Below are 27,490 nucleotides of genomic sequence, written 5' to 3'. Positions count from 1 at the left end.
TTTGGTTTAACATGGGGGTTTCATGAGAAAAACAAACAGTGCTGATGGAGTGGCCCTTACAGTGAGGTGCTGCCATCTCCTGTTAGCTAAGAGCTGATGCACGACCAGGAATGTATTTGTGTTGCAGCCTTCATACATTGACATGGTTAAGTGCATGTATTCAGCGAAGGTGACACACTTGTATTATCACTTCTGCTGTAAGAAATCACAGTCATTTGAGAACTCTTTCATTTTCACTTGTCACGGTATTACATTGATTTCTGTGATGTTTTCACAGAACCTGTCTGACGCTGACATGAGCAAGTTTAGTCTCATCCAGCGACCGTAAGTAACACCGTTGAACCGCTGTCATCAAACACCCACATCTCACCTTCCTCTCTTCACACCTTTTCCTCCCTCCTCACATTTACTGCTCCTCTTACCTCCATTTTGATGGTTGTCATGAGAGTAAAACATTGCATACTCTTCATATCCAATGGGATAGTCAGTTTATTATTATTATTATTATGATTATTATTATTATGATTATTATTATTATAAAACAATGAATTCCAAGAGACAGGATACTGGAGGTAATGCTTTTTAGTATAGTATATAGTAAAAACCTACATGTAGGGTTGTAACGGTATACCAGTAATAAGATATACTGTGGTATTAAAGTTGACAGTTATCATACCGTGTACATTTGCTTATCTATGGTATTGAAAAAAACTGACATAAATGAGTGTGTGAAGACAGAAGCAGCCTGGCTGTGCTGTCGCACACCTACAGTATATGGTAATTGTTAATAATCATAGGACATTATTTTAAAAGATCACAGCTGATGTTATTTATTTTACTTATTTTTATTTATTTTATTTACTTTATTTATTTTATTTATTTTATTTATTTTATTTATTTTATTTATTTTATCTTTTTTATTTATTTTTCATTTAGTACTTAATTTAGTATGCTATAGTACTCTAACATGTAAACTAACATTCTTTAGTAATATAACAACACGTTATAGTTACAAGCAATTTTTTGTCACTTTATTTCAGTTTATTATAATTATGTTCTCATTCCTTTAAGGGTCATTGTAACTGATACTACTACTACTACTAGTAATAATAATAATAATAATAATAATAACAGTGTAATCCCATATACCGTGAAACTGTGATATATTCTGAGATGGTTATCATACCGTGAAAATCTCATACCATTACAACCCTACCTACATACTTATTAAATGACATAGAATTGTGTTTACAGTAATATGTGTCCGTGTGTGTTTGCAGGTGTTTGTGTGTATGTGCGGGTGCGGATGTAGATGCAGAGTTTTGTCTGCCTTTCTGACTGCACCTGCTCATTTGTCTACATGTTCGTTTGTTTGTTTGTGAGATATGTTCCTGTTTATGTATCCTTGTCCTGTGTGTGTGTGTGTGTGTGTGTGTGTGTGTGTGTGTGTGTGTGTGTGTGTGTGTGTGTGTGTGTGTGTGTGTGTGTGCGCGTGTGTGTGTGTGTGTGTGTGTGTGTATCTCATAATAACATGCCTGACAATATTAGTGATTAAGTGAAATCAGTCAAACTGAAACTTAATGTGCAATATGTGCATATCAATTTTATTTTAAATTTTTTTATTTTAATATTTATAATTGATATATAATTAAAAAATTCAACAATAAATTAAAAAACTAAATAAAATGATACATCTTTGTGTCTGGAAAAAAAAGGATTTTTATTTATGGTTAAATACGAGCTAAAATCATTACAAAATTCAAGGCCAAACTCCCATGTTTACACTTTAATTTTTAAGTTTCCATAGCCTAGTCTCTACCAATTAAAACATTTAAAAATGTGTATGTGGATTATGCTTTCGAGCACACCAACTTTATTTATTTATTAATTTTTTAATCTTTAATTTAATCATTTTCATTTAAATTTTAATCTCAGCACTAATGGTGTTAACAAGCAAGTGAAATGTATTTTTTTTTGTATACTCTGCACAGATATTGCAGTTTCAATTTCAACTGAATTGACTAATTTCAATGTGGTATTGTCAGTCCCATGCTTTTCTCTTTGAGTTCCTGTTTTTATGTGTTCATTTTCATAAACATGTTGAACCAGGAAGTAACATGTTATTACTGCAGCATGGAAAGTTGTTATCCTCTGGTCCTCTTAGACAATGTAGGAAACGTATATTTAAAAACCTACACAGGATGTTGAGTCATTGCTAAACATATGACAGCTACTGAACTGACTTGAAATGTTCATCACATACAGCAGGTCAGTTACTACAGTATGTATACAACACAACATGTTCTACTATCTCACATAGCCAGGAATAAACCAATGCAACCATGCAGTGCAGCTCTGTAAAGTGAATCAACTGGAAAACACCTGGTCAAGTGACAGAAATTAAAATTTCCCATCAGTATATAAATGTCCCCAGCAGTTTCACATCAATCTCCAGACCACATGGTGACCAAAGGCTGTCTAAAGACTTTTTGTCATCATGAATCACACACAGCTGGTTCCTTAAAGGAACAGTGCGTGACATTTCAGGGGATCTATTAGTAAAAATGCAATATAATATTCATATGTTTTCATTAGTGTATAATCAGCTGAAACTAAGAATGTGTTTCCGCCATGTTTCTACAGTAGCCCAGAACGGACAAACCAAACATTGACTAGAGAGAGCCTTTCATGGTTATATGTTACCTGAAGGCCACCATGGTTCCCAGACGCTCTTGTGAAACTGTGGTAACGTGAGCCGCAGAGATCAAAACTGTGGTACCGCCAGCCGCCGTCTGACTTCCGTTGCTCTTAAAGTAGTGTTATTGGCTGGACTGCAGAGGGCCAGAGTGACAGTGAGTGATAAAGTTACATTGTTGGTCGGCCGAGTGTTGGAGTTTCCTCGTTGGTCGTTGCTCTTTCAACATGAAAAGGCAGGAACAGTCCTTTGTTTACGTTTTCAGGGGGGCGTGTCAGCGGTTCCACTCACTGGTGCTAGTAGTCCTCTCTTATATTTTCATATACAGCTTTACAATGTCGTGATATGCTACTGCAGTACATTTAAAGGGGACATATCATGCTCATTTTCAGGTTCATACTTGTATTTTGGGTTTCTACTAGAACAGGTTTACATGCTTTAATGTTCAAAAAACACATTATTTTTCTCATACAGTCTGTCGGAAGATACTTGTATTCATGCTCTGTCTGAAACACTCCGTTTTAGCGCATTTCAACGAAAAGGCAACGGAATTGGGTTGCTAGGAAACAGTTTGGGTCCATGTTTACTTCTTGTCAGCGGATGTTATTTACATACACTGCAACAGGAAATAAACTGGGACACATTTATTATGTTTACGTTTAAAACTGTGAAATGGTCTAAATATTGTAGATTTGTGACATCACAAATGGACAGAAATCCTAACAGCTTGTTTCAAACGCACAGTTTCTGAATACGGACTGTGTGTATTTCTCCATGGATTGAGTGTTTTGATACTTTCACAGTATTTACATATCACTTAAACCTGCTTTATAATATAAAGGACATTAAAATCTCACTTTTTACAATATGGGACCTTTAAGTAAGACTTACTGGATTTAACATTATAGACCACTGAGTATTTGTGTAACAATTTAGCCACAACTGACCATACACAGTCCAGCCATATACTCGGGTTTGACCGAGTCTAGTTATGGCAAGGATGGCATCTGAGTGAGGCGAACGGCGTTAACACGATTTTGCACTTGGCGGCTCACGTTACCGCATACTTGCAAAGGGAGCGGAGGAGTACTCAGTTGGTTGCAATCTGCAACCACATGACTAGATGTCACCAAATCCTACACACTATACTTATAAAAAGTCTTTTAATTCTGGATGCACATTTGTCACCACAGGCAGCTCCCTGGTTTCTCATTTTCTGCTGTTGTTGACGGTGATCAGAGGAAGAGAACATAGATTTATTTAGCAAAGAAATCCCCTTTTTGGTAACCACCCACACACTCATCTTCCTGCCAGTTTAACAGGAAAGTCGCATTTTTACTCACCCTACGACAACACTGTACTTTCCATGGCACACCATACATGACATTGCACCTGCTTCAAAGCTAAAAATAGTGATGGATTAACACGCTCCCACTTCACGCTCACACCCACCAACGCGTGCTAATTATTTGTGAAAAGGTGTCCAACGATGACTAATGATAACATCTCTTGTGAGGAAACTTTTAAAACACAGTTTGTCACAGCTCTTGGCAGAGGAGTGTTAAGAAATTAAAGTCAATAAAGAGGTTTGTGTGTGAAACACTGGAAAGTGCATGTGTGACCTTGGTAGAAACAAAACATGTCCCCATTAACTTCAACTAGTGATCTCATTCAGGTGATGTAGTTATTAGCAGCAAATCAGGAAGTGGACTTGAAGAGGGTCAGAGGAGATGTGATGCAAGAGGTTTGTTCTCTGAAATGTGTTTGTTGAGTATGTGAGCGAGAGACGAGGAGTGGAAAAGAGAAGTGATTTTTCCCTACAGACGCTGGTTAGAATGGTTTCCCTCCTCCTCCCCTCTCACACAAAGACTTGACTTGCAGCCTAAACGTCGTGTTCATTTACATTTCGGCGAACAATCTGACGGCACACACTTTAATACACAAGGCCCAAAAATGTTAAACGTGAATATGGATACGTTGGGTAAACTCGCTGCTCCTGCTACAGCAAAGATTCGGTAAGAAGATCAGTTTTATTTGAGTTCTTGCTTCCTAATATCAGTTTTTGCTTATGCTTTTTAATGTATATAAAACTGTCTACAGTGGTTAAATGTAACTAAGTACATTTACTCAAGTACTGTGCTTAAGTACAATGTTGAGGTATTTGTACTTTACTTGAGTATTTCCATTTTATGTGACTTTATACTTCTACTCCACTACATCTCAGAGGCAAATATTTAACTTTTTTACTCTCCTACACTTATTTGACTGTTAGTTACTTTGTAGATTCTGATTCTTAATATAAATAATAAACCAACTAATAAATTATGATGTATTATTAAGTAATTATTAGGTATATAAATTAGATTTACCTTTACCAGCTGCAACACTAAAGTGATGAACACATTAATGCATCTATAAATACAATCCAATAATATAATACATATTATTCTGCATAGTGAGTACTTTTACTTTTGATACTTTTAGTATATTTTGACAGTATTAGTTACTAGTTACTATTAGTATTTCCGATTCTTAATACAAATTATAATCCAACTAATAAATGATGATGTATTATTAATTAATTATTAAGTATATACAGTAAAATGGCTCCACCTTTACCTGCTGCAACATTAAAGTGATGAACACATTAATGCATCAATAAATACAATCCAATAATATAATACATATTATTCCGCATAATGAATATTTCTGGTACTTTTAGTATATTTTGATGCTAATACTTTTGTACTTTTACTTAGGTAACATTTAGAATGCAGGACTTTTTCTTGTAACTGAGTATGTTTACACTGCGGTATTGCTACTTTTACTTAAGTAAAAGACCGAAGTACTTCTTCCACTGCTGACTGTTTATATATTTGGTACTTTGGACAAAAATTAAACCACAACTTCGTACATTTTTGCAGTAGAGTGTCCATAAAATCATTGTGTTACATCTGTTAACTTTCCTCTGCTATGAACAAAAGGGTTCAAACTTGTCATGTCAATGTAAGCATTTGTTTTTAGTATAAAAATAGATGCTTTTACCATTAACACAAATCAGAACTGCAATGCAAAACCTTGTCAGAAAGATTATATAATAGAGAATTCAAGGGAAAATGAAGAGTGACTAATTGATGTGAACACTGCAGCTGTCTTTCTGAAGTACCCTTTAAAGCTGAAAAATAACAATGACTACACTCTCAGCTCATAATACTGCATAATTCATTTTGTGAACACTTGTTTCTGAATGACAAAGCCACATTATGTTTTCCAGGCAGCTTCAGAAGATCGTACAAGACATCAAGAAAAATGACGGCAGCTTACTGAATAAACTAAGAAGGTCAGTCTCTAAAAATTCAACATCTTTGCTGCACATTTAGTACTACACATACTATCATGGATAAAAAAAACACTGTGGGAATATATCAGTTTGACTTGTTGATAAGTAGAAGACAAATCTCTGAGAAGTCTGGCTGATCTAAAAATGCTCTGTTTGTGGTGTATATATGCATCATTGGAGAACGTAAATTCCTCTTTCACAACCGTTGGAATAAGAGTAAGAGCCACATACTAAAAATAACTCAAACAGATGGTTGTTTCGATTTCCTTTCCTTAAAATGAGTCCCCTTAAGGCACATAGATGCTGTAATGACACACGTATTACAGAAGCCATTCATTCTCGTCCTGTCTGGTAAATATGCACAACAGCAGTCTGCTAACTACATTATGTAAATATAGACCTTCCACAGTTTTACAGCACAGGTGTCTGCTGAGATGCATGTATGCAAATAGAAGTCATAGTATCATTACTCAACCAGGTCCACTTGACTCATTTAAATCTCAGTTCATATCTTGAATTACTGTACATTTTTTTTATTGGCTTTGATGTAGATTTGTGGAAAATTTTCTGTTCACTGTATATGACTTAACATGAAAGCTCAAAGGTGAATTTTATGTTTACAGTATGTAACACATTCCTTCTAGGGCTGACAATCGATTAAAATAGTTAATCAAATTAATCGCACATTTTGTATCAGTTCAAAATGTACCTTAAAGGAAGATTTGTCAAGTATTTAATACTCTTATCAACATGGGAGTGGACAAATATGCTTGCTTTATGCAAATGTATGTATATATTTATTATTGGAAATCAATTAACAACACAAAACAATGACAAATATTGTCCAGAAACCCTCACAGGTACTGCATTTAGCATAAAAAAATTTGCTCAAATCATAACATGGCAAACTGCAGCCCAACAGGCAACAACAGCTGTCAGTGTGTCAGTGTGCTGACTTGACTATGACTTGACCCAAACTGCATGTGATTATCATAAAGTGGGCATGTCTGTAAAGGGGAGACTCGTGGGTACCCATAGAACCCATTTTCATTCACATATCTTGAGGTCAGAGGTCAAGGGACCCCTTTGAAAATGGCCATGACAGTTTTCCCTCGCCAAAATTTAGCGCAAGTTTGTAGCGTTAATTAACCTCCTTCGCAACAAGCTAGTATGACGTGGTTGGTACCAATGGATTCATTTGGTTTTCTAGTTTCATATGATGCTGATAGAGCTTTAAAACTGAGCCCGCTACAACCTAAAAAAGCACAAGTTGTGTTAATGTGTTAAAGAAATTAGTGGCGTTAACTTTGACAGCCATAATTCCTACGCAAATAAGTTTACTGTATACATACAAATGTTCATATCCTTTTTCTGTGTACTACCGTATTGTACACTATATTATTGACTTTTGACTTATTGACTTGCCAGTAAACGATAAACGATGGGAATCTAAAGCTCAGTGTGATACACAACAGCATTCAGCTGGACAAAACTGACATTCATGTATCGTACGGTAAGCTGTCAGTGGCGACAAAAAAGTAGAACAAACAGAGATGAGTATATAAGAAACATTTCCAGGGTTGACTGCCGTGGTGAAAAAACATCAAAACACTTTGCGTAACCAGGGCGGCTCACACGATGACAAAACAACGTTTCATTTTGGTGGCATTGGCCAATTTACTGACACAATAACTAGGTTCTGAAGCATGAATGAAGTGTTTTGGGTGAGTTTCTGCCTTTTGCAGACATGCAATAGAGTTGTGATGTCCCGTGAAACAGTTGTGACAATTGCACTTACACTTAGAGAAGCTTGAAAAACTGCAATAGTAAGGGGATCATGTGTTCTGTTAAGTCATTCATTGCCTGCTGCAGATGTTAATATCTCTCTCTCTATGGCAGACTGAAGAGCAAACCACTTCCAAAAGTACCTGCGAGAGATTACAGAGGTAAGAACTGAGTCTTTGTCTCTGGTTCCACAAGAAGATTAACTCATCTGGTACAAAATAAGATGTTATTAAAATCTCTCATGATACTGAACACAGTAGTACTGAGTGTCTGATGCACAGATGTCTTTATTCAAGTCTATCTCATTATTGAGATCACGTTTGATTAACACGATAACCCATTATATATATACTGTATGTATATATATATATATATATATATATACATACATATATATATATATATATAAATGAGTATACAATGAATAAGTTGCTAGTTTTGCAAGATTTTGCATACAAAATATATGTTCAGTTTATAAAATATGATGCATAGATATAGATTAAGCTACCCTAAATATATAAATATAACTGGATATAAATATAAATATACAAAGGAGTTCAAATTAACTGTGAAAATAAACATGTTAATGCATTAGTAATAATATTCCTGTAATATACAGTCTATAGATATATATTTATATATAGTCCTTGAGTAAATGTACTTTGTTGCTTTCCACCACTCCCCGTTGGGCAGAGCAGCCCCTTATACAGAGTAGTATATTATAATATATATATAATCTATAGACTGTATATTACAGGAATATTATTACTGATGCATTAAAGGTCCCATATCATGCTTATTTTCAGGTTCATACTTGTATTTTATGTTTCTACTAGAACATGTTTACATGCTGTAATGTTCAAAAAAACTTAATTTTCCTCATACTGTCTGCCTGAATATGCCTGTATTTACGCTCAGTCTGAAACGCTCCATTTTAGTGCATTTCAACGGAATTGCAATGGAATTGCGTTGCTAGGCAACAGCTTGGGTCCATGTTTACTTCCTATCAGCTGATGTTATTTACATCCACTGCAACAGGAAATAAACTGGGACACATTTAGAATGCTATGTTTAAAACCGTGTCATGATCTATATATTGTTTACTTGTGACATCACAAATGGACAGAAATCCTAACGGCTTGTTTCAAACGCACAATTTCTGAATACGAGCTGTGTGTATTTCTCCTTATATTGAGCGTTTTGATAGTTTAACAGTATTTATATAGCACTTAAACCTGCTTTATAATATAAAAGATATGAAAATTTCACTTTTTACAATATGAGACCTTTAACATGTTTCATTTCACGGTTAATTTGAACTCCTTTATATACTTTTGGGTAGTTTAATCTATATCTATGCATCATATTTTATAAACTGATCATATATTTTGTTTGCAAAATCTTGCAAAACTAGCAACAGCAGTGGTCAGATCATTGTAACTGAGTAACAACTGACGTATTTCCTTTTGAAATGTAGGGGAGTAGATGTAGTAAGTATAGCATAACATTGAAATACGCAAGTAATGCACAAGTAATTAAGTACAGTAAATGTACTAAGTTACTTTACACCCCTAGATTTAGAGATGTTCAGCTTATTTCACTAATCATGGAGATGATATTGTATATTGAGCTAATCATGTGCAAGTTTCATATCAGCACATGATTTGCCTTAAATTCTCCATCAGAACAAACACCTACGAGATCAGTTTCATGTCAGTGCTTAAACTCCAGCCTGATAGAAACCTCCACGCTCATGAAATGTCCAAATTAAAAAAATTAAAAATTAAAAAACATATTGCAACTGAGCTGCGGAAACAAGTAGACATCACTGCACCTGTTTCCAGATGGTGTTCTGAGAAACACGCTGTGCTTAATTATGTGACGCTTCTGTTCAAATTGCGTCCTAAAAACAGCAATTAAAGTCACTTGTGGAGAGATTATTCAATAGTTCAAGAGGTGAGGAGACGCGATCCGCTGGTTCCTCAAGAGTCGGCTTCTCTCTAAAATTAGAAAATGTGCTCTGACACCTGCTCCAGTGAATCTAACGCTGGTATTTCATATTTTTTAAGGTAGCTGGGTTTTCTTAAATCTACAATTTCAATTCCATCTCATGCTAACTTCTCCCTCTTTGTAATGAATGTGTGTGTTTACAGATAACAGGGAAGATGCTGAACTGTCTGACCCTGATTATGTAAGTTGGGAATCATGTGAATTATTTAAAGTGTTTACCTGGTGTTTGTTTGAAACATTACAAGTGTGTTGTTCCCAGGATAATGACACGTATGAGGATCCACATGAGGACCACGACGACAGCTACGAGCCTCCTCCCAGCCACAGAGCCTTCACCACAACTCCCTCCACTTCGTTCCCAGCGGGGGAATATCTCGGTCAGTACGGTCATCTGACACGAAGAACCGTTTATATAAGCGCTTATTTGTCACCATAAAAGGCTAAAATAAATCTGTCAGGGTGTTAATTTTCATGGCATCATTAGTTCACACACAGTTTCTATATCTTCAATAGCTTCTCCTTTACAGTCATCTCTCTCTTCCAGCTGGAGGTGTACTTCGCCCCTTCACACCGTTGAGTCAAAGCCACAATACTCACAGGGCTTCAGATTCTGGCGCTTCATGCAAATGCTGATGTCCTGTTTCTGCTTCTGCTTCTCCTTTTCCAGATAACCGCCGCAACCAGCCCGACCGGCCGCCCAGAAAGCCCCTCCGCCCAGGCAAAGCCTCCAGAGAGCTGCCCCCCGAGCCCACCCAGCTGGAGAGCGATGAAGTAAAGCACCCAAAGCTCACATGAATACTGCACTGCAGGCCTGTTGTCACTCGGATATGTCCACAAACATTATGGTGTCTTGGGAGAATTTCGCCATATCCTGAGTATTGCTAAATACCTCCCAGTGAGTGTATGAACAGCTGACCCCGTTTTTCACAATATGTTGTGTTTGTTGTTTTGCAGGAAGACTACATCGATCCAGACTGCAGCAATGATGACGACAACTACGTAGAGCCGTCAGGGAATGCACCTTCCAGTATGACACAGATTTTGTGATGAATATGGATACTACTGCTGCAAGGATACGACTATAAAGATATAATAATATTGATAGTAATCTGCACGCCTCTCCTCAGATCCTGTGATGCATGCTGGGAGCAGAGCAGGGAGGGACCGTCCCATGTTGCCGAAACCTTCACCAGAGCGTCCACCCAGTCCTGGTAGGTACAACAATACCCATGCTGTACCTCAACACTAGCTCACAAGGGGGTCAACCTCTAGATCTATTGGTCCTAATAACGTCTACTCATCACAACTCCCTTACAATCAAACCCAGTGTTGAATACACCATCTGACAATGTACTTGTAACACGAGGAGAAACGGTGCATGATATAAAAGAGTGAACCCACTCCTGACTGCATTTTTGTCGTTGTCCACTGGACCATGTATTCAAGTTTCAGTTTTATTTGTCACATGCAGGTTAACACAGGGTCAATGGTACATTGAAATGTATAGGATGAGAGAACGGGTCAACTCTGCAATAAAAGCAGTAGTCGCATAAGATAAGATAAGATAAGAAAGACAATGATAAGATAAAATGACACTAAGTTGTAAGATAAAAAGTGATGACATAAATAAATTAAATATAGTGGGCGTACTATATACATATGAAAGTAGACATATGAAAGTAGACAATATTAAGTGACAATATCTCCAAGAATAGTGCAGAACTGAACCAGAAAGAGGAATGAGGTATGGGGATATGAGAATGGAATTGAATAAATAGATACATTTAAAAAAAAAAATCTAGCACCATATACATAAAGTGGCTCAAAAACAGCAGTATGATGATGTTTTTTTTCCACTGCATTGTCATTAACTTTAAAAAAAGGCTTTTTTTTTTTTTTTTTTTAACTTAGTTTTTTTAAACTAAGTTTAACATTTCAGAAATATACAGATAGCGGTGATATATTTTTAAAAACAGTCTACAGTCACACTAGCAGCGCTTTGAGCTAAAATGCTAATGTTAGCATGCTCACAATGACAGTGTTAACATACTGGTATAATGTTTACATTGTTCGTTTTAGTTTAGCGTTTAGCATGCGAACATTCTCTAACCAGAAAATGCATTTCCTGCTAAAAATGCGTGGGAAAAGCTGAAATTTATTGAAAAGCATTGCTGAAAATGCAGAAATGTGAAATGACTTGCCTAAAAATGTTAAAGCTCAAAATGCATTGCACTGCACTGCTGAAAACGCTAGAAGATGAAATGTACAACTGGCAGAGTTGGAAGCTGAACTGCATTAGTTAAAGAAGCTAAGAGCTGAAATACATTGCTAGAAAAGCTGGAAGCTAAACTGTAATACTGTCAAAAGTGGTAAATTTGAATTTTCCTGAATAGGCCGAAAGAAGAAATGCTTTGTATTAATATCAGACAGATGAACTGCATTGCTAAAGACAAAGAGAGACAGAGATGGGCTTAAATGAGCACATCATCTGAAAGAAGACAAAAATACCTACGTTTGGATGTATTAATTGTGTATGAGGAGTGGAAGTTGTGGGTTAGAGAGCAACTTGTTTGGAAATGGTCTGAACATTTTATAAAACGAAATTCGGAATCATCAAAGTTATTACTATTAATTCTGAGGGAGGCACAAAGTGTACCAAATTTCGGGGTTATCCTTCAAATATGTATTGTATATGCAACATTTCAGTCAAAACCACAACCCAACCTCATGGTGGCACAAGAGGAAATGTCGAGGCATCATTGCGCAAAGTCATTAGGATATATCATAGCAGAAGAATGCATGTTCCATCAAGTAGATCTATTTCACTAAATGAGTGAACATTTTGAGAATTTATCCTTTAGGGGACCATGAATGTCTGCACAAACCATCCAATAACCTTCCTTAGAGGCATGTTGCTAGCATGTCTAAACACAGGAGGAAAAAGGAGGGCCTCTATTATGTCTACAGCATTGAATGAACAGATTATAGGCCTATGCATGAAAAGTCAATGAGAGACATTTAGTCCAAACACAAAAAAAAACGCCCAAGGGCAGATAGTGCTGCATGCTGAAGACATGTTTGACATAATGAAAACAATGCGATCCAGCACCAAAACGAGGCTTTTGTGGTTCCCCAGTGTGTCTAATTTTGGCTTTGGTTGTTTTTCCAGACTTTTATGAAGTTCCTGACAAAGAGGTAGGCGTTTATGTAACAGCAATTCAAAGTATTGTTTTTTGTTAAAGTGCATTTACATGTGGAATTCATTGTGGATCCATTTTATGATGTCTTTACAGGGGAACTCATTATCTCTCCCAGCAAGCAGGTCAGTGTGAGACTGAGGTTCATTTATGTTATTGAATAGACATTATACAATATAAAATGACAGTATTTTAAAGATAATTTTTGACTACAGTCTGAGACTAATCATCTCCTTGCAGATTGTGTCCAATACCAATCCCCAAAACACAGTCGCACTCGTTGCCACCGAAACCCAGCCCCAGGTAGGACTCACAACATTTAATCTAGAGGCCTGAAAGTACGTCATTAAAGTGCATTGTTTTCCTATTACTACTCTAACAGTGAGTTGTTTTTCTTCTTCAGGGTGAATACGAGGAGATCTCCTATTGCTGTAAGTGATGACAAATGTGCATTTAGAAGAGGAGTTTTGCAGAGATTTGCAGTCTGCTGCACAGTTAGGAGGACTTTAATGGTGTTGTGATTTTCCAGGTCCAGGAGCCGACAGACGACGATGAATATGAAGTTTGTGATCCAGGTGAGTGTTAAATCTAACAATAAGTGACTTGTTTGTTAAATAAAGAAAGACCATGAATCATTCTATCATGATACGCCATCTAGAGGACGGCCAGTGGAAGGACAGTAAATGGACAATAGACAGTAATACCAACTGATAGATCTCTTGGTGTTGCATCGTGTGCTCCTCTAGGTTCCAGTGATAAACCTGCAGCTGGTCCTTCTCCTCTCTTACCAAAACCTTTGCCCAGAGAGTAAGCATCACTTAACCAAACATTTTTACAATTATTTATATATATATATATATATATATATATATATATATATATATATATATTGTAACCTGTTTAAGCTTTAAGAAGGGAATAACTGATTGTCTGACCATCTCTTTTTCTCTCAGGAGGTCACCAAAACCACCTTTAAAGCCGGTAGGAATATCAAAGAACATCATGTATCATATATCATCAATATCATCATGGCTTTACTGTGTTTCACTTTGTTTTTATGTCATCAGCTGATGTCTGTCAACAACATTACAGTATGTACTTTTGTTTATGATGCTGAAAAGTTTTTTTGTTGTTGTTTTTTTGCAGAGGCCAGATTTAAAACCTCGGGAATTTGAAAGTAAGTGTTTACATTCATTCAGATAATATACCATTTTACCTATGCTATTATTATTTACAAATCTATTCTTGGTAAAAAAAATTCTACCTACTTATCTTCTCTTTTAAATTTGAATTATGGAAATTACAATCTCCGTTCGCAGGACTTTTTGCACGTTGTTGTTCGCAAAGTCAGAACTGAATTGGGAAAGATTTTATATTTTCTGCACCTACTGCATGCAACAGTCTACAGACTGATCTTAAAGTGGCAGTAAGTATATATTTTTGCCATCATTGGGCAAAAATTCCATAATAACCTTTCAGCATATTGTAATTCAAGTGTTCTGAGAGATTACTAGACTTCTGCACCTCCTCATGGCTCTGTTTTCAGGCTTTAGAAAATCTAGCCCGTGACTGGAGACTTTGACCAATCACGGTCCATTTCAGAGAGAGAGCGTTCCTATTGGCTGTGCTCCGGTCATGTGACCAGAACTTGGCGTTCCTTCACCAGATTTCACAATGGCAGCGGCGTCACAAACTTTCTCATTTGATTCTCAAGATGATTTTGAAAACATTTGAGGAGAGAAGTAGGCATTAACGTAACACAATATTGATTAATATTTGATCAGCGCTGCCTAGTTTGACCGTTTGGTCGGAGTTCGCGAGTGATTGACAGCCGGCTCCCATAGACAGCAGACCTTAGATCAGCTCTTACTGCTTGTTTTCCTCCGGTCTGTGAAATCTTGCAGATGCCGTTAGGAGCACCGGAGGACACAGAGGCACATGATTTTTTTCAGGTTACCTGTTTCATGTACTACTTGTTGTGTTTTATAATAATAACTCTTTTTAATCATATTTGCTCCAATCTCGCTTCAAAATATAATAAACCTGAACAAGTTTAAAACTATGGTAAAATCTATCGGGTCCAGGATGTCGGTGTGCAAATGTTTTATCTGATGAGTTTCAATGTTACTCAGTTCTCAATGTGCTTTTACATTAATGTTAATTGTTGAAACTCTGTGTTGCTTGCTATTCTTGGCCAGGTCTCCCTTGATCTCAAACCTGGTTAAATAAAGGCTAAAAAAAGTACACATAATTACTCACACACATTGTAAAATTAGTGCCAGTCACTTCTCTATGATTGGAGTTGTTCCCTGAAACACTATCAAACCACAATTGTTACCGTCGCACATTTCCTTTATTCTGTGGATTTTTTGAAGGCAATAATGTCCCCCAGTTACAAACCTTTAGCCACCTTCAGTGTCGAGTGATGATTTAATTCTATACACACATACAGTATGCTGCACACACATTGAGGACTTATAGATTATCCACATCAAATGTATTCCAGTTAAAAGAGGATGTGGATAAAGCCGACAGTTGTACATATGTACAGTAAAAGCCTAGTACCGACTGAAAAACACATTTACATATTTCATCTTTGGAATGAGTTTTCAATTTCTGCTCATTACTAAACAGCAAACAGTCTAATTACCACACGTCTGGATTTATTCCACAGGCCGAACGCTGCCTGTGATGCAAATTGACCAGAAGCCTCCGCCAAATGCTTTTTCGCTGGACTTGAAACGACCAAAGTAAGAAGCACAGCAGCATACGGTTTTTACACAATGTACACAATTTTATGTACAGCATTTTTTAATGCCACTGAGGGAGAAATGTCCTTTAATCACAGCTTGGTGCTGAGCGTTAAATGCGGTCTGCTCTGTTTGTGGTCTCTGTTGCAGGATTCCTATCCCACAGTCCCTCAGTAAGTACAGCTCACAGCAGGTTAACACCCAGATGCACAGGAGTTGTTTTTTTTACTTTAACACGAAGTGAAAGAAAAAACAAAATGTTACAGTATTATAATGTTTGTTGTCTCAGATCCAGCTGACAGAAGAAGTGCGTCTGCTGAAAATGGGTCAATAGACCCAGATAAGGTGTGTTCTTACAACATGATATTGTAAATAAATTAACAAACTATATGCATACAGTATATCCAGAGAGATGGTGTATAAATCTATCCTCCATTTACTTTATTTCAGAACGCAGACGTCTATAGGAAACCCTGGTATGCCGGCGCGTGTGACCGCAGGACTGCTGACGACGTCTTGTGTCGCTCAGACAAAGTGAGAATTTGGGAGAGCACCGTCATTCAAATGAGTAGCCTGTGGTTTTTATCCCGTAATAAAACCCCCCTGCTGGGTGTGACTTTTCTGTTTCAGGACGGGGCGTTCATGGTGAGGAAGAGTTCCGGTCAGGACTCACAGCAGCCCTACACATTAGTGGTGTTTTACAAGGGCAGAGTGTACAACATCCCGATCCGCTTCATACCCTCGTCTCAGCAGTACGCTCTGGGAAGAGAGAAGAGGGGGGAGGAGGTACGGTGGAGGACTTTTTCTCATTTTGACTGTCACTGTGGTCTAGGTTTGTAGGGGTTAACGAATGTTTTGTCTGATCTGTATATTATACTTGACAAATCTCCCTTTAAGGAGCATTTTGAACAGATAAAAAAATGTGAGATTAAGAATTCAAGGACATTTAAACTTTTCATTCTAACATAATTTTTTCTCTTTTTGCAGTATTTCAGCAGCGTCTCCCACATCGTCGAGAACCACCAGAGGAATCCTCTGATGCTGATCGACACCCAGAGTAACAACAAGGACGCCACCAAACTGTGCTACCCTATGAGACCCTAGATGATCCTCGCCACGTAACTGGACTAATGCAGACTATTGTTTACAGATTGTGATGCTTTTGAGGTCGTGTCAACAGGACTGTATGCTGGACTTGCCTGCTTTGCTGCTTTTCCACACAGAGCCCAAAGTAGCACCGACTCAGCTGACTTTTTTGAACTTGTGTTTTATTGAGATGTTTTTTTAATGCTCAGTCAGTAAACAGTGTATTGAAATGAGCGCTGGGAAAGAGACGGTGTTGCTGTTGCTGAAGTAGACAACTTGTTTATGACAGCAATACTTTGGGGAGCCAAAAATACAAAGTTGTATATATTTTTGTTTTAATAAAACTCTTCTTGTGTTGTATAACTCTTCAGTGTTCAGTCATCACACAACGCCACCAGGGACTGACAAACGGGTTCATTTATTGTCTGGTCAACAAGTAATGCTATCATACTCATGCACATTTGTTGCATAACAAGGATTCCTAGGCACTTGGTGGAAACTCTCAGGTAATATTTTACAGTACCTCTATCTGGACTATATACACAATAATAAATCTTTATCTAAATTGAAAAAAGTATATATACAGTGAGTTACTGTGCACTCCAGAGACAGAGACACAATATCAATATACAGGACACGTCCGTCCAATGGTCCTTGACTAACAAACACAGACACACACACATACACACACACTCAGAAGCCACCGTTCCCTTGCTGTGAATACTGCGGGATGGCGGCTGCATAAGGAAATGTTGAGCCACAGTAGGACACTGGTTGAGATTGTCAAAAGCTTTCGGCCTGATAAAGGTGAGGTAACGGGAAATATAAATCCTCCTTTCATAGTGCAATTAAAAGATAAGATTATCATTTCAAGTCAAAAGAGGAAAAAAACAAAAGCATGATCAGATCATCTCTAGGCCTCTTGAATCCAGATTTTTTAAACGCTAGTATTTCAATGACATCACAAAACACAGGTTTTTTAAATTAATCATGTCTTCCAAATATACCTCTTACAGATAACACTATTATTTGAACATAATTTGGAGTTTATACAAAGATTTTACACTGATTCGTCTGATGGCCCAAAAAAAACAAAGCATAAAGAAAAAGCACATATAGAGTCATAAATAAATGTTGAATAAAACAGCTTATTTTTTTTTCTTTTTAAACACAGTTTTGGTATATTATCTGAGTAACTTGTGGGTCTCTGCGTCCCGTTCCAACACAAATAATGATAGCTACCACACTGTAGCGCCTACCCGTACATAAACTGAGTCATAAAATTCAGATGGTATGGCAAATATACATATTACAGTGTTCTATAAAATATTCCATATGACAGTGTACTTAAATCACCTTAAATAAAGCTATCGCGTAGACAAAATACAAACAATACAAAGAACTAAACTGTCGACGCCACGTCTTTGTGGCTTTACAAATAATGAGTTTGTGAGAAGCTACTCCGACGGGGAGAGAGACGATAGGGAAATGTTTACCCTGAGAATGTGAACCCTCCAGGAGGTGTGACGATGATTTGATTCTCCTCAAACCAACAAATCATAATTAAGACTTTAAAAAAACTGAGGCCATTCACCGTCTCCGTTATTGTTTTGCTGTATTGCAAAGAGTCATTTTCCATCCAGTGTGTGCGACATTTAAGAAGAGTTTTCACAGTTTGGCCTTTTCCACTCCATCAGATGTCGCTGCCGATGGACCATCCACGTTTCCTGGCATGCAAAGAGCCTGCCGCAAAACCAGCAGCGAAACTTCGTCGTCGCGTCGCTGCTGGGAGCGGCCGCGTCTACCACTTCGTACTTTTTTCTGCTCAACCTGCGAAGTTTCAGTTTCAACATGAATCTCTCCTGTACGGAGTTTTTAGCAAACCCCGCTGAATCGTCATCATCATCATCATCATCATCATTCATCTCCGGGACCTCGGAGTCCATGGCTGAGAGGGCGTTCGCAGTTTTCCGCGACAGCACGACCTTTTGCACCTCTCCTCTGTACCTTTTGATGACCTCCATGATCCTGGCGACCTCGGGGATGTCGGCGTCTGGGTGATTTAGCACCACGACGGGCTGGTCTCCGGCAGGACGCTTTACCAACTGAGATGGATTTATGGCGACTAGCTTCAGGGTCCTCTCCAGGTTCTTTGGGAGCGGCTGCCACGGACGCCCAGCGGCTGGCGAGGGCTCCTGTTGGAGGTCGTCGAGGAGATCTGGGAAGGAGTCGCCAGGCACTTCTCCGTCTCTCATCCCCTCGACACTCTCGGACAAGACGGCAAGACTTACATCTTCAGAGTTTCCTGCAAGACAAAAGGTGAAAATACTCATTTAAAAAAATATCCAAATGTGACCATTATGTCTGTGTGGAAACTATAATTTGCCGCCTTACCCTGCGCTGTAATCACAGGTTGGGTGTCAGGTGTGTAACTGCTACGAGGAGTCGCTCCATCAGCAGCTGAACTCATCTCCTCCTCTGACACATGGCAGTCCGTGCCGCCGCCTGATGTTTGCAGCTGTGCGTTCTCGGGGCACGTCTCTACTTCAGTCGCAGCTGCAGCCGTCGTCGAATCTGACCGGCCCGTCTCACAAGCTGAGCCGCTCTCGTCAACTTCTGCTTCCGAGAGCTGCTGTGACTTCTCTGCGTCATTTTGCATTTCTTGATGCGGCGAGCCTTCGAGCACGACAGGCGTGTTTCCGTCCATATTTTTGTCAGACGCCATTAGCTTAAGTTCCTCCCCTGGCGTTGATTGTGGACTAGAAGTGATGGCTTCAGAGGGGTCGTCCAGGTCAGCTTTGGTCCATATCTTCTGCTGTACTTCTGCTTGCGGCGTGTTTTGGAGAGTCTGCGCCGTCTCCTCCAGTGTCGTGTGAGAACTTGGCGGTCCATGACAGTCATCTGTCGGACCACTTTGCGACACCCACTGCTTCTCCTTCACTGAATTCTTCTTCAACACGATCTTTAAGGCCGATCCTGATGATCTTCTATCCGCTCGTTTAGATCTCGCCCTTCTTTTCCGTCTTCGCCTCTTATTTTTTGGTACGACTTTATGAACGGATGTCTGCTCTTCGCTCTCATTTGTCAACTTCAGCTCACTGGAGATCCCGTCCTCATGCATAGGCTCCTCAGGTTTTTTACTTTGTTCCTCTATTTCCTGATCGTTCTTTAATTCCTGATTCTCTCTGTTTTCCTGCATTTGAATGCACTCAGTTGGCTCACTCTGTGCCGGCGCCGAGACGCCATTGTTTAGTTTGGTTTCAGTCTGTGGACAAGGTGTGTGATCGCTTGAATTTGACTGACATTCGTTTTCAACGACACGGCGAGCATCATCGGGAGCACCTTCAGGGGAAACGGTTTCCTTATCCGATGATGTCATCATTTTCAACCTTTTGGCGTAAGTCGCACCGTTCTGAGCGACAGTTATCTTGTTCTTGACAGTCAGGACAGTGAGGTCCGACGAGTTAGACACGATGCCGTTCTCCGACTTCGGGTGAAGGTTCATATCTTGAGGGACGTTTGACAAAACGGTTTTAAGAGCCTTGGTCCATTTCTGGTCGTCGGTTTCCCCGGCGACAGATTTCATCAAGAACTGTTGCGTCTCCTCTAGTGTTGTCTGTGGATCTGACATGTGGCAGTATTTATCCAGGAACTCTCTCCCTGGCAGAGAAAGGCAGTCCTGCGTCAGCCAGCACATTTCCCTAACTGCACTTCTGGTTAATCTGGGCTTCATTTTTGGGATCGGGTCATTTGGTTTCATCGCTAACGGACAAAGCTCCTCTTTCGTCTTCTTCTTCCTCCGATTACCATTCTGGCAAACATGCACAGCTTTAACGTGCTTAGTAAGCAACCATTTCTGAGATGCCTCATAGCTGCAGTGCTGACAACGTAAAGTCTGAGTGGTTGTTTTAGGCTCAAACTTATTCTTGCCGCCCTTTGTGCGCAGCGATAGCTCCTTAGCTCCCTCCAGGCCCAAATTATGTGCACACATGTGCTCTAAAAATACTCTAACGTCACCTGTGGAGAACTTCTGACACATTTCACATGAATATTTGCCATTTTTGCAGTGATACGCAGTTAGGTGTGCACTGAATTCAGGCCATGTGCGCTGAACGTTGTCATTACAAATGCTGCAGCTAGAAAAAGTGTCTTTGTGGCTTAATAGATGAACCTGAAGGTAGGAGAACTCGTGCGTACTGTAAGTACACGTATGACAGGAGAAAACTGGCTGGTTCCCTCTGTGGTTGTCCTCAAAGTGTTTCACTAAGTCTTTGGGAACATATTCCAAGTTGTCCCCACATTGAGAGCACGTGAACCTGAGTGTGTCATTTGTCCTGCGCCGACCCTGCTGCTGTGCTTCCTTGGGGGGCTTCTTCTTTGACGAAGGCCACACTGTGCTTTGCTCCCACTCCTCTGTTATCTTCTTTGGTCCACGCTTATCTCCACATTGCATAGTTGGAGGCTGAACGGCAGTCTTCCTGAGGTGGAGCCGTTTGTGCCAATCTCTATTCTTCTTGTTGACACGCCGTTTATTATCTCGTCTGGAGGTAGCTGCGCAAATATCCACCGAATCCATGTTTGTTTCAGGTTTCTGAAAGTGCAGAAAAACACAAAGAATCATCAGAAAAAGAATACAGATTCAAGGCCAATGCAACAAACAAAAGAATGCTTGTTACCTCCGCAAAGGAGGTTATGTTTTCAGAGTGTTTGTCTGTTTGTCGGCAGTATTATGGAAAAACTATAGGCCTGATTTTCATAAAACTTGGTGGAAGGGTGCAGCATTGACATGGAACATGGAACATGTAAAAACCTACGGCTGTCCCAAATACAATTTTTTGGGCTTCGAAGCTTTGGTGAGAAATATTCTAAGGTATAAGAAGCTTTGTGACGCGGCGCCACTGCCGCATTACTGTACACACACGCACCTCTACAAACAACAAATATCCGTCTGAGAATAACTAACAATTAGGGGTGTAACGATTCATCTACTATATCAATGTATCGATTCATATTCCTACGATCAAACTACATCGATAGGTACTCAGCAAGTTGTCCTTCACGGGAGACGTATATCGTTATAAAATCGATTTAAAACGCAAATATCGTTTGTATCGATACTAAGAATTTGCACTTTGTATTTAAGGACGACAAACGTTATATGAAAGTGTTTTTTAGCACTTTTATTCGTAAAGAAAAGTTAAACGTTACTCCAGTTCACTCTCTAGACATGCACCAGCTTGCCCGCTCTGCCCTGTGCAGCGTACTGCAAACACAAATTATTTTCACTTTCGTTATAATTGTGGAGGTCTATGCTCTCCGAGTGCCCTTCTAGTCTCAAATGTATTTAGTTTAATACCTTGTTACCTCCTACCTGTTTACGCTAAGGTTTTGTCTGTTTGTCAGCAGGATTACGGAAAAACTATCGGCCCGATTTTCATGAAACTTGGGCCAAGGAGAAGCCCATTAAATTTTGGAGCGGATACACAAATTATTATTATTATTGCAGAGGTTTTGCACTCCGAGTAAGGATGTCACGAGAACCGATACTTTGGTACCAAGTCGATGCCAAAATTCTAAAAAAGTGATGGTACTCTTTTTCTACAGTACCGACGGTACCGTACGATGCCTGTAATGGTCGTTGGTAGGGATGTGACAGTGAGGAAAATCTTCCCACTGGTTAATAAACTTGTGGTGACACCGTTTTTTTACAAGAAAAGATGACGGTCAAGATGTGCAGAGCGCTGACTCTGATCTTTGCTGTCGGGTGGCGGCGTGTCTGGCCTCTCCGGTAGCGCTTTTGCTGCGGGGCTCCGCTGCGGGGGTCTACCTGGCGCCGCTGCTCCGTGCACACCGGCTGTGACAGCTCCATCCGTCTCGAGGCGATAACTTCATTAATGTTATGGTTCCCTTATAGCATTGGGATTAAACGTGAAATCTTGCCAAATGGGTGCGTTTGCTTTTTGCTTCGACAACAAATCCTCTGCCTTCTGCTCCTACTCCTCTGAGCTGACGGACCAGATGCATTCACGGTCAGTATGTAGTGTCCATCGTCTGACTATCGATTGATAACATGCCGCTGATACGCCAAAAAGAACAAAATGGGTCAATTATTTGTATTTATTACTTAAAGGCTACATGCCTCTGATTTTTGTAATGTTCAAATGTTTTTAATAAAAGAGTGCGTGTTGAATTACAGTACAGGGGATTTATTGTTGTTGTTTTTTTTACCGTGGTATTAAATTGGTATCAAGAATCGTGGAAGATCACTGGTATTGGTATCGACTACTAGATTTCTGGTACCATGACATCCCTACTAGTTTCGAATGCATAGACTATTGTTATGCAATACCTTGTTACCTCCGCCAAGGAGGTTATGTTTTACAGTTCGGTTTGTTTGTTTGTCAGCAGGATTACAGAAAACCTACTGGCCCGATTTTCATGAAACTTGTTGGCAGGGTGTAGCATGATCCAAGGATAACCCATTAAATCTTGGAGCGGATACACAAATTATGTTTCCCTTTCATTAACATTGCGGAGGTCTGCACTCTCCGAGTGAACATCTAGCTTCAAATGCATTTACTCTCTGTTGTGAAATGCGTTCAAAAGAACCAGCATGTTGTGTGTGTGTGTTGAAACTGCTGTATCATAATTTCACAGTAAAGCCAGAAAAAGCAGCATTGGCAAAGGACAATCCCATTACATTTTGAGGCAGATACACAAATTATCTATCACTTTCGTTACAATTGTGGAGGTCTACACTCTCCCAGTGCCCTTCTAGTCTCAAATGTATTTAGTCTAATACCTTGTTACCTCCTACCTGTTTAAACTAAGGTTTGTCTGTTTGTCAGCAGGATTACGGAAAAACTACCGGCCCGATTTTCATGAAATTAAATTTTGGAGCGGATACACAAATTATTTTGTCACTTTCGTTAACATTGCGGAAGTTTTGCGCTCGGAGAGTGCCTTTCTAGTTTCAAATGTATATGACTATTGACCTCCACCACGGAGGTTATGTTTACGGTTCGGTTCGTTTGTTTGTCAGCAGGATTACAGAAAACCTACTGGCCCAATTTTCATGAAATTTGGTGGAAGGATGTAGCATTGGCAAAGGAAAATCCCATTAAATTTTGAGGCAGATACACAAATTATTTTTGACTTTCGTTATAATTTTGGAGGTCTATGCTCTCCGAGTGCCCTTCTAGTCTCAAATGTATTTAGTCTAATACCTCGTTACCTGTCTGTTTGTCAGCAGGATTACGAAAAAACTACCGGCCCGAGGAAAAGCCCATTAAATTTTGGAGCTAATACACATATTATTTTTCACTTTTGTTGACATTGCAGAGGTTTTGCGCTCTGAGTGTGCCTTTCTAGTTTCAAATGCATAGACTATTGTTATGAAATACCTTGTTACCTCCACCAAGGAGGTTTATGTTTACGGTTCGGTTTGTTTGTTTGTCTGTTGTCAGCAGGATTACAAGAAAACTACTGGCCCGATTTTCATGAAACTTGGGCCAAGGATTTGTTTGTTTGTTTGTTTGTTTGTCAGCAGGATTACGGGAAAACTACTGGCCCGATTTTCATGAAACTTGGTGGAAGGGTGTAACATGATCCAAGGAAGAACCCATCAAATTTTGGAGCGGATACACACAAATTATGTCTCCCTTTCATTAACATTGCGGAAGGTCTGCGCTCTCTCCCACTGAACATCTAGCTTCATTTACTCTTTGTTCATGAAATGCAAAAGAACCAGCATGTTGTGTGTGTGTGTTGAAACTACTGTATCTGTATCATAATTTCCCAGTAAAGCCATAAAACAGCAGCATTCCCAGCCCTACCCCCTGCATGTTATTAATGTTAAGTCCACCTGTTGCTGGCTGTGGTTCAAAAAGCCTCTGCATGGATATTAATTCATCACACCAGGTATAAAACCAGGTATATAAAGCAACAAGTTTAGATTCTTAACCACCCAGGTTGCAGGGAAACTTGCACTTTAACTCACCTGCCCGCACACAATAGTAGTTAACTTATAAACCAACTAAAACACACATGCACCAATGAAAACAGTAGAAAAGCAGCAGATTAATCAGTGAATCATGCGGCCATTGTGTGTCAATTTGAGTTGACCACAACAAAGTGATGAGCTTTTGCAACGAGCAAACGAACCGCCTTGGGAATAGTGTGAAGTTACGATAAAAACTATCCCACTGTGATACTTATTAAAGCATTTAACGCACAAAACACACATTTAGTTACGTACAATCGGAGCTATAACCGTTAAAAACCGTTAGAGTGATTTGAATTAACCGTTAAAACCCGTTCGAGTGATTTGAATTAAACTGACGCGACGAGACGTTACAAAGACGAAATAACTTGAAAGATAAAAAGCGTCAAAACGAAGTTACGCCAGAGCAGTTTTTTAACCTCCTATCGAGTTATTAGTGCAGATAAAAGCCATCGGCTGGTGTAAATAAATCACAAAGCTGTAGTTATGTGCGTAGTAGTGTCGGTTTTTTTTACCTTTTTTCTTTTGTGGGAGAGCTTGACAGCTCAGCGAGTGGCAGCCATGATGGTCTCATACGGGGATTACAGCCTCTGAGCTGCTTTTAGCCTTTAGCCCGACTAGAGAGAGAGCCGTGCTGTCCCGGGCCTAACGTTACAGCACAACACAGAGCTGCTTTAATGCAAAATACTGCTCTCATGTAGTGGTTTATTCATATAGGGATGATTCACTTCTGTTAACATGAGGTAAAACAACCACAAAATGGTGTAAAATAACCAAATTAGTATCAACTGGTGATGTTATCTACCTACAACCGTTAAATTAATTCTCTCAAGTTAAACCCCCTGGAGAGTTCATGGCATACAGTAATATGCCCACCTCAAAAACATACTCACATTGTGAATTAGGAAATTCCCCAAAATGTTTAAAACATACTACAATACTATATATATATATATACTATATATGTTCCTAAAATAAAAAGCTGTATTACACTTTCAAACTTAAAGGTGCAGTGTGTAGGATTTGGCAGCATCTAGTAGTGAGGTTGCAGATTGCAACCAGGTGGCCATTTTTTAAAAATGAAGTCCGTTGGCTTCATTTTAATAGCCAGCAGGGGCTGACTCCTCTGGTTGCAAAATGAAGTCTGATAGAAGTCTATGAGAAAAAACAATTGGTGACGTTAGCTAGAGCTGTTAAATTAATTCTCTCAAGTTAAAATTCTACCCACAATCCCCCTGGAGAGTTCATGGCATACAGTAATGTGCCCACCTCAACAACATAGTCACATTGTGAAGTATGAAATTCCCCATACATATACATTTAAATAATCTATAAATTATCTATATTATTACATTTTTTGTCTAAAAATAAAAAGCTGTATTTAATCAAACTTAAAGGTGCAGTGTGTAGGATTTGGCCTGCATCTAGTGGTGAGGTTGCAGATTGCAACCAGGTGGCCTTTTTTAAATATGAAGCTAATGGGGAAGTGCCTTAAACTTAGCCAGCAGGGGCCGACTCCTCTGGTTGCAAGAAGAAGTCTGATTGTATAGAAGTCTATGAGAAAAAACAACTGGTGACGTTAGCTGGAGCTGTTAAATTAATTCTCTCAAGTTAAAATTGTACCTTCAATCCCCCTGGGGTGTTCAGGTTGGTTATACCTGAAATATGTCATACAGTAATGTGCCCACCTCAACATCATATTAACATTGTGAACTATGAAATTCCCCAAAATGCTTAAAACATACAGCAATACTACACAAATTTGTAGTAAAAACACATTTATCAAGCTCTGAATACAAGGCACTCGAGGGATTTGGTAGTTAAAGGCTCCCCACAGAAAGATTAAAAAAAAACATAAGTTTTGAACAATTTGAATAGTCTATAAATATTAGATATTTTCTAATCAGTGTACTGTTCTTGTTGTAGTTTTTGTCTAAAAATAAAAAGCTGTACATAATCAAACTTAAAGGTGCAGTGTGTAGGATTTGGCTGCATCTAGTGGTGAGGTTGCAGATTGCAACCAGGCTGCCATTTTTGAAAAGTTAACCCAACGGGGAAGTGCCTTAAACTTGTATTCTTTCTAATAGCCTGCAGGGGCCGTTAGCTAGGGGCTGTTAAATTAATTCTCTCAAGTTAAAATTGTACCCACAATCCCCCTGGAGAGTTCATGTCATACAGTAATGTGCCCACCTCAACAACATATTCACATTGTGAAGTATGAAATTTCCTAAAATGTTTAAAACATACTACAATACTATGCAAATTTGGAGTGAAACCACGCATATTTTTTGTCTAAAAATAAAAAGCTATACATAATCAAACTTAAAGGTGTAGTGTGTAGGATTTGGCCTGCATCTAGTGGTGAGGTTGCAGATTGCAACCAGGTGGCCATTTCTGAAATATGAAGCAAACAGGGAAATGCCTTAAACTTAGCCAGCAGGTGCCGACTCCTCTGGTTGCAAAAAGAAGTCTGATTGTATAGAAGTCCATGAGAAAAAACACTGGTGACGTTACCTAGAGCTGGTAAATTAATTCCCTCAAGTTAAAATTGTACCCACAATCCCCCTGGAGAGTTTAGGATGGTTATAACTGAAATATGTTACACAGTAATGTGCCCACCTCAAC

General features: G+C 39.0%; 2 protein-coding genes across 5 annotated transcripts in view; one reads left to right on the top strand and one right to left on the bottom strand.

The window, feature by feature from the left end:
- blnk (B cell linker) overlaps window positions 1-17,226 on the top strand; it is a 29,086-nt gene extending 11,860 nt beyond the window's left edge. Inside the window, exons 3-24 of one of the 3 annotated variants that reach the window (XM_074646855.1) lie at window positions 278-324; window positions 5,970-6,035; window positions 7,935-7,981; window positions 9,974-10,011; window positions 10,090-10,207; window positions 10,498-10,601; window positions 10,785-10,857; window positions 10,958-11,041; window positions 13,000-13,025; window positions 13,124-13,152; window positions 13,268-13,330; window positions 13,431-13,458; window positions 13,557-13,602; window positions 13,774-13,834; window positions 13,981-14,008; window positions 14,174-14,204; window positions 15,702-15,777; window positions 15,928-15,950; window positions 16,067-16,122; window positions 16,228-16,311; window positions 16,408-16,563; window positions 16,765-17,226. In XM_074646855.1, the coding sequence (XP_074502956.1) occupies window positions 278-324; window positions 5,970-6,035; window positions 7,935-7,981; window positions 9,974-10,011; window positions 10,090-10,207; window positions 10,498-10,601; window positions 10,785-10,857; window positions 10,958-11,041; window positions 13,000-13,025; window positions 13,124-13,152; window positions 13,268-13,330; window positions 13,431-13,458; window positions 13,557-13,602; window positions 13,774-13,834; window positions 13,981-14,008; window positions 14,174-14,204; window positions 15,702-15,777; window positions 15,928-15,950; window positions 16,067-16,122; window positions 16,228-16,311; window positions 16,408-16,563; window positions 16,765-16,881 (1,401 nt within the window). In that variant the 3' untranslated portion in view covers window positions 16,882-17,226. Of the gene's footprint in view, window positions 1-277; window positions 325-5,969; window positions 6,036-7,934; window positions 7,982-9,973; window positions 10,012-10,089; window positions 10,208-10,497; window positions 10,602-10,784; window positions 10,858-10,957; window positions 11,042-12,999; window positions 13,026-13,123; window positions 13,153-13,267; window positions 13,331-13,430; window positions 13,459-13,556; window positions 13,603-13,773; window positions 13,835-13,980; window positions 14,009-14,173; window positions 14,205-15,701; window positions 15,778-15,927; window positions 15,951-16,043; window positions 16,123-16,227; window positions 16,312-16,407; window positions 16,564-16,764 lie in introns of all 3 variants that reach the window. The other 2 variants (XM_074646857.1, XM_074646856.1) reach the window with 2 other exon arrangements.
- A 36-nt stretch (window positions 17,227-17,262) lies between these two features.
- znf518a (zinc finger protein 518A) lies at window positions 17,263-25,520 on the bottom strand. 2 transcript variants are annotated; one of them, XM_074646841.1, is made up of 3 exons: window positions 25,381-25,520; window positions 19,258-21,454; window positions 17,263-19,168 (listed from the first exon to the last, which is right to left on the bottom strand). In XM_074646841.1, the coding sequence occupies exons 2-3, from the start codon at window positions 21,437-21,439 to the stop codon at window positions 18,519-18,521; spliced, it is 2,832 nt and encodes a 943-aa protein (XP_074502942.1). In that variant the 5' UTR covers window positions 21,440-21,454; window positions 25,381-25,520; the 3' UTR covers window positions 17,263-18,518. The 2 variants fall into 2 exon arrangements, with proteins under 2 accessions (XP_074502942.1, XP_074502943.1); XM_074646842.1 differs by lacking the exon at window positions 25,381-25,520 and adding an exon at window positions 24,863-24,975.
- Window positions 25,521-27,490: the final 1,970 nt, after the last annotated feature.

This window comes from Sebastes fasciatus, chromosome 9, assembly GCF_043250625.1.
Source record: "Sebastes fasciatus isolate fSebFas1 chromosome 9, fSebFas1.pri, whole genome shotgun sequence".
Taxonomy (NCBI): domain Eukaryota; kingdom Metazoa; phylum Chordata; class Actinopteri; order Perciformes; family Sebastidae; genus Sebastes; species Sebastes fasciatus.
The sequence above is the reverse complement of the archived record's forward strand: the minus strand, read 5'-3'. Positions and strand labels throughout refer to the sequence as shown.

Coding starts and splice junctions, on each gene's coding strand:
- znf518a (XM_074646841.1), bottom strand. CDS start 21,439: ATGGATTCGGTGGATATTTGCGCAGCTACCTCCAGACGAGATAATAAA. Junction 19,169..19,257: donor ACCTGTGATTACAGCGCAGG/GTAAGGCGGCAA, acceptor TTTGTCTTGCAG/GAAACTCTGAAGATGTAAGT.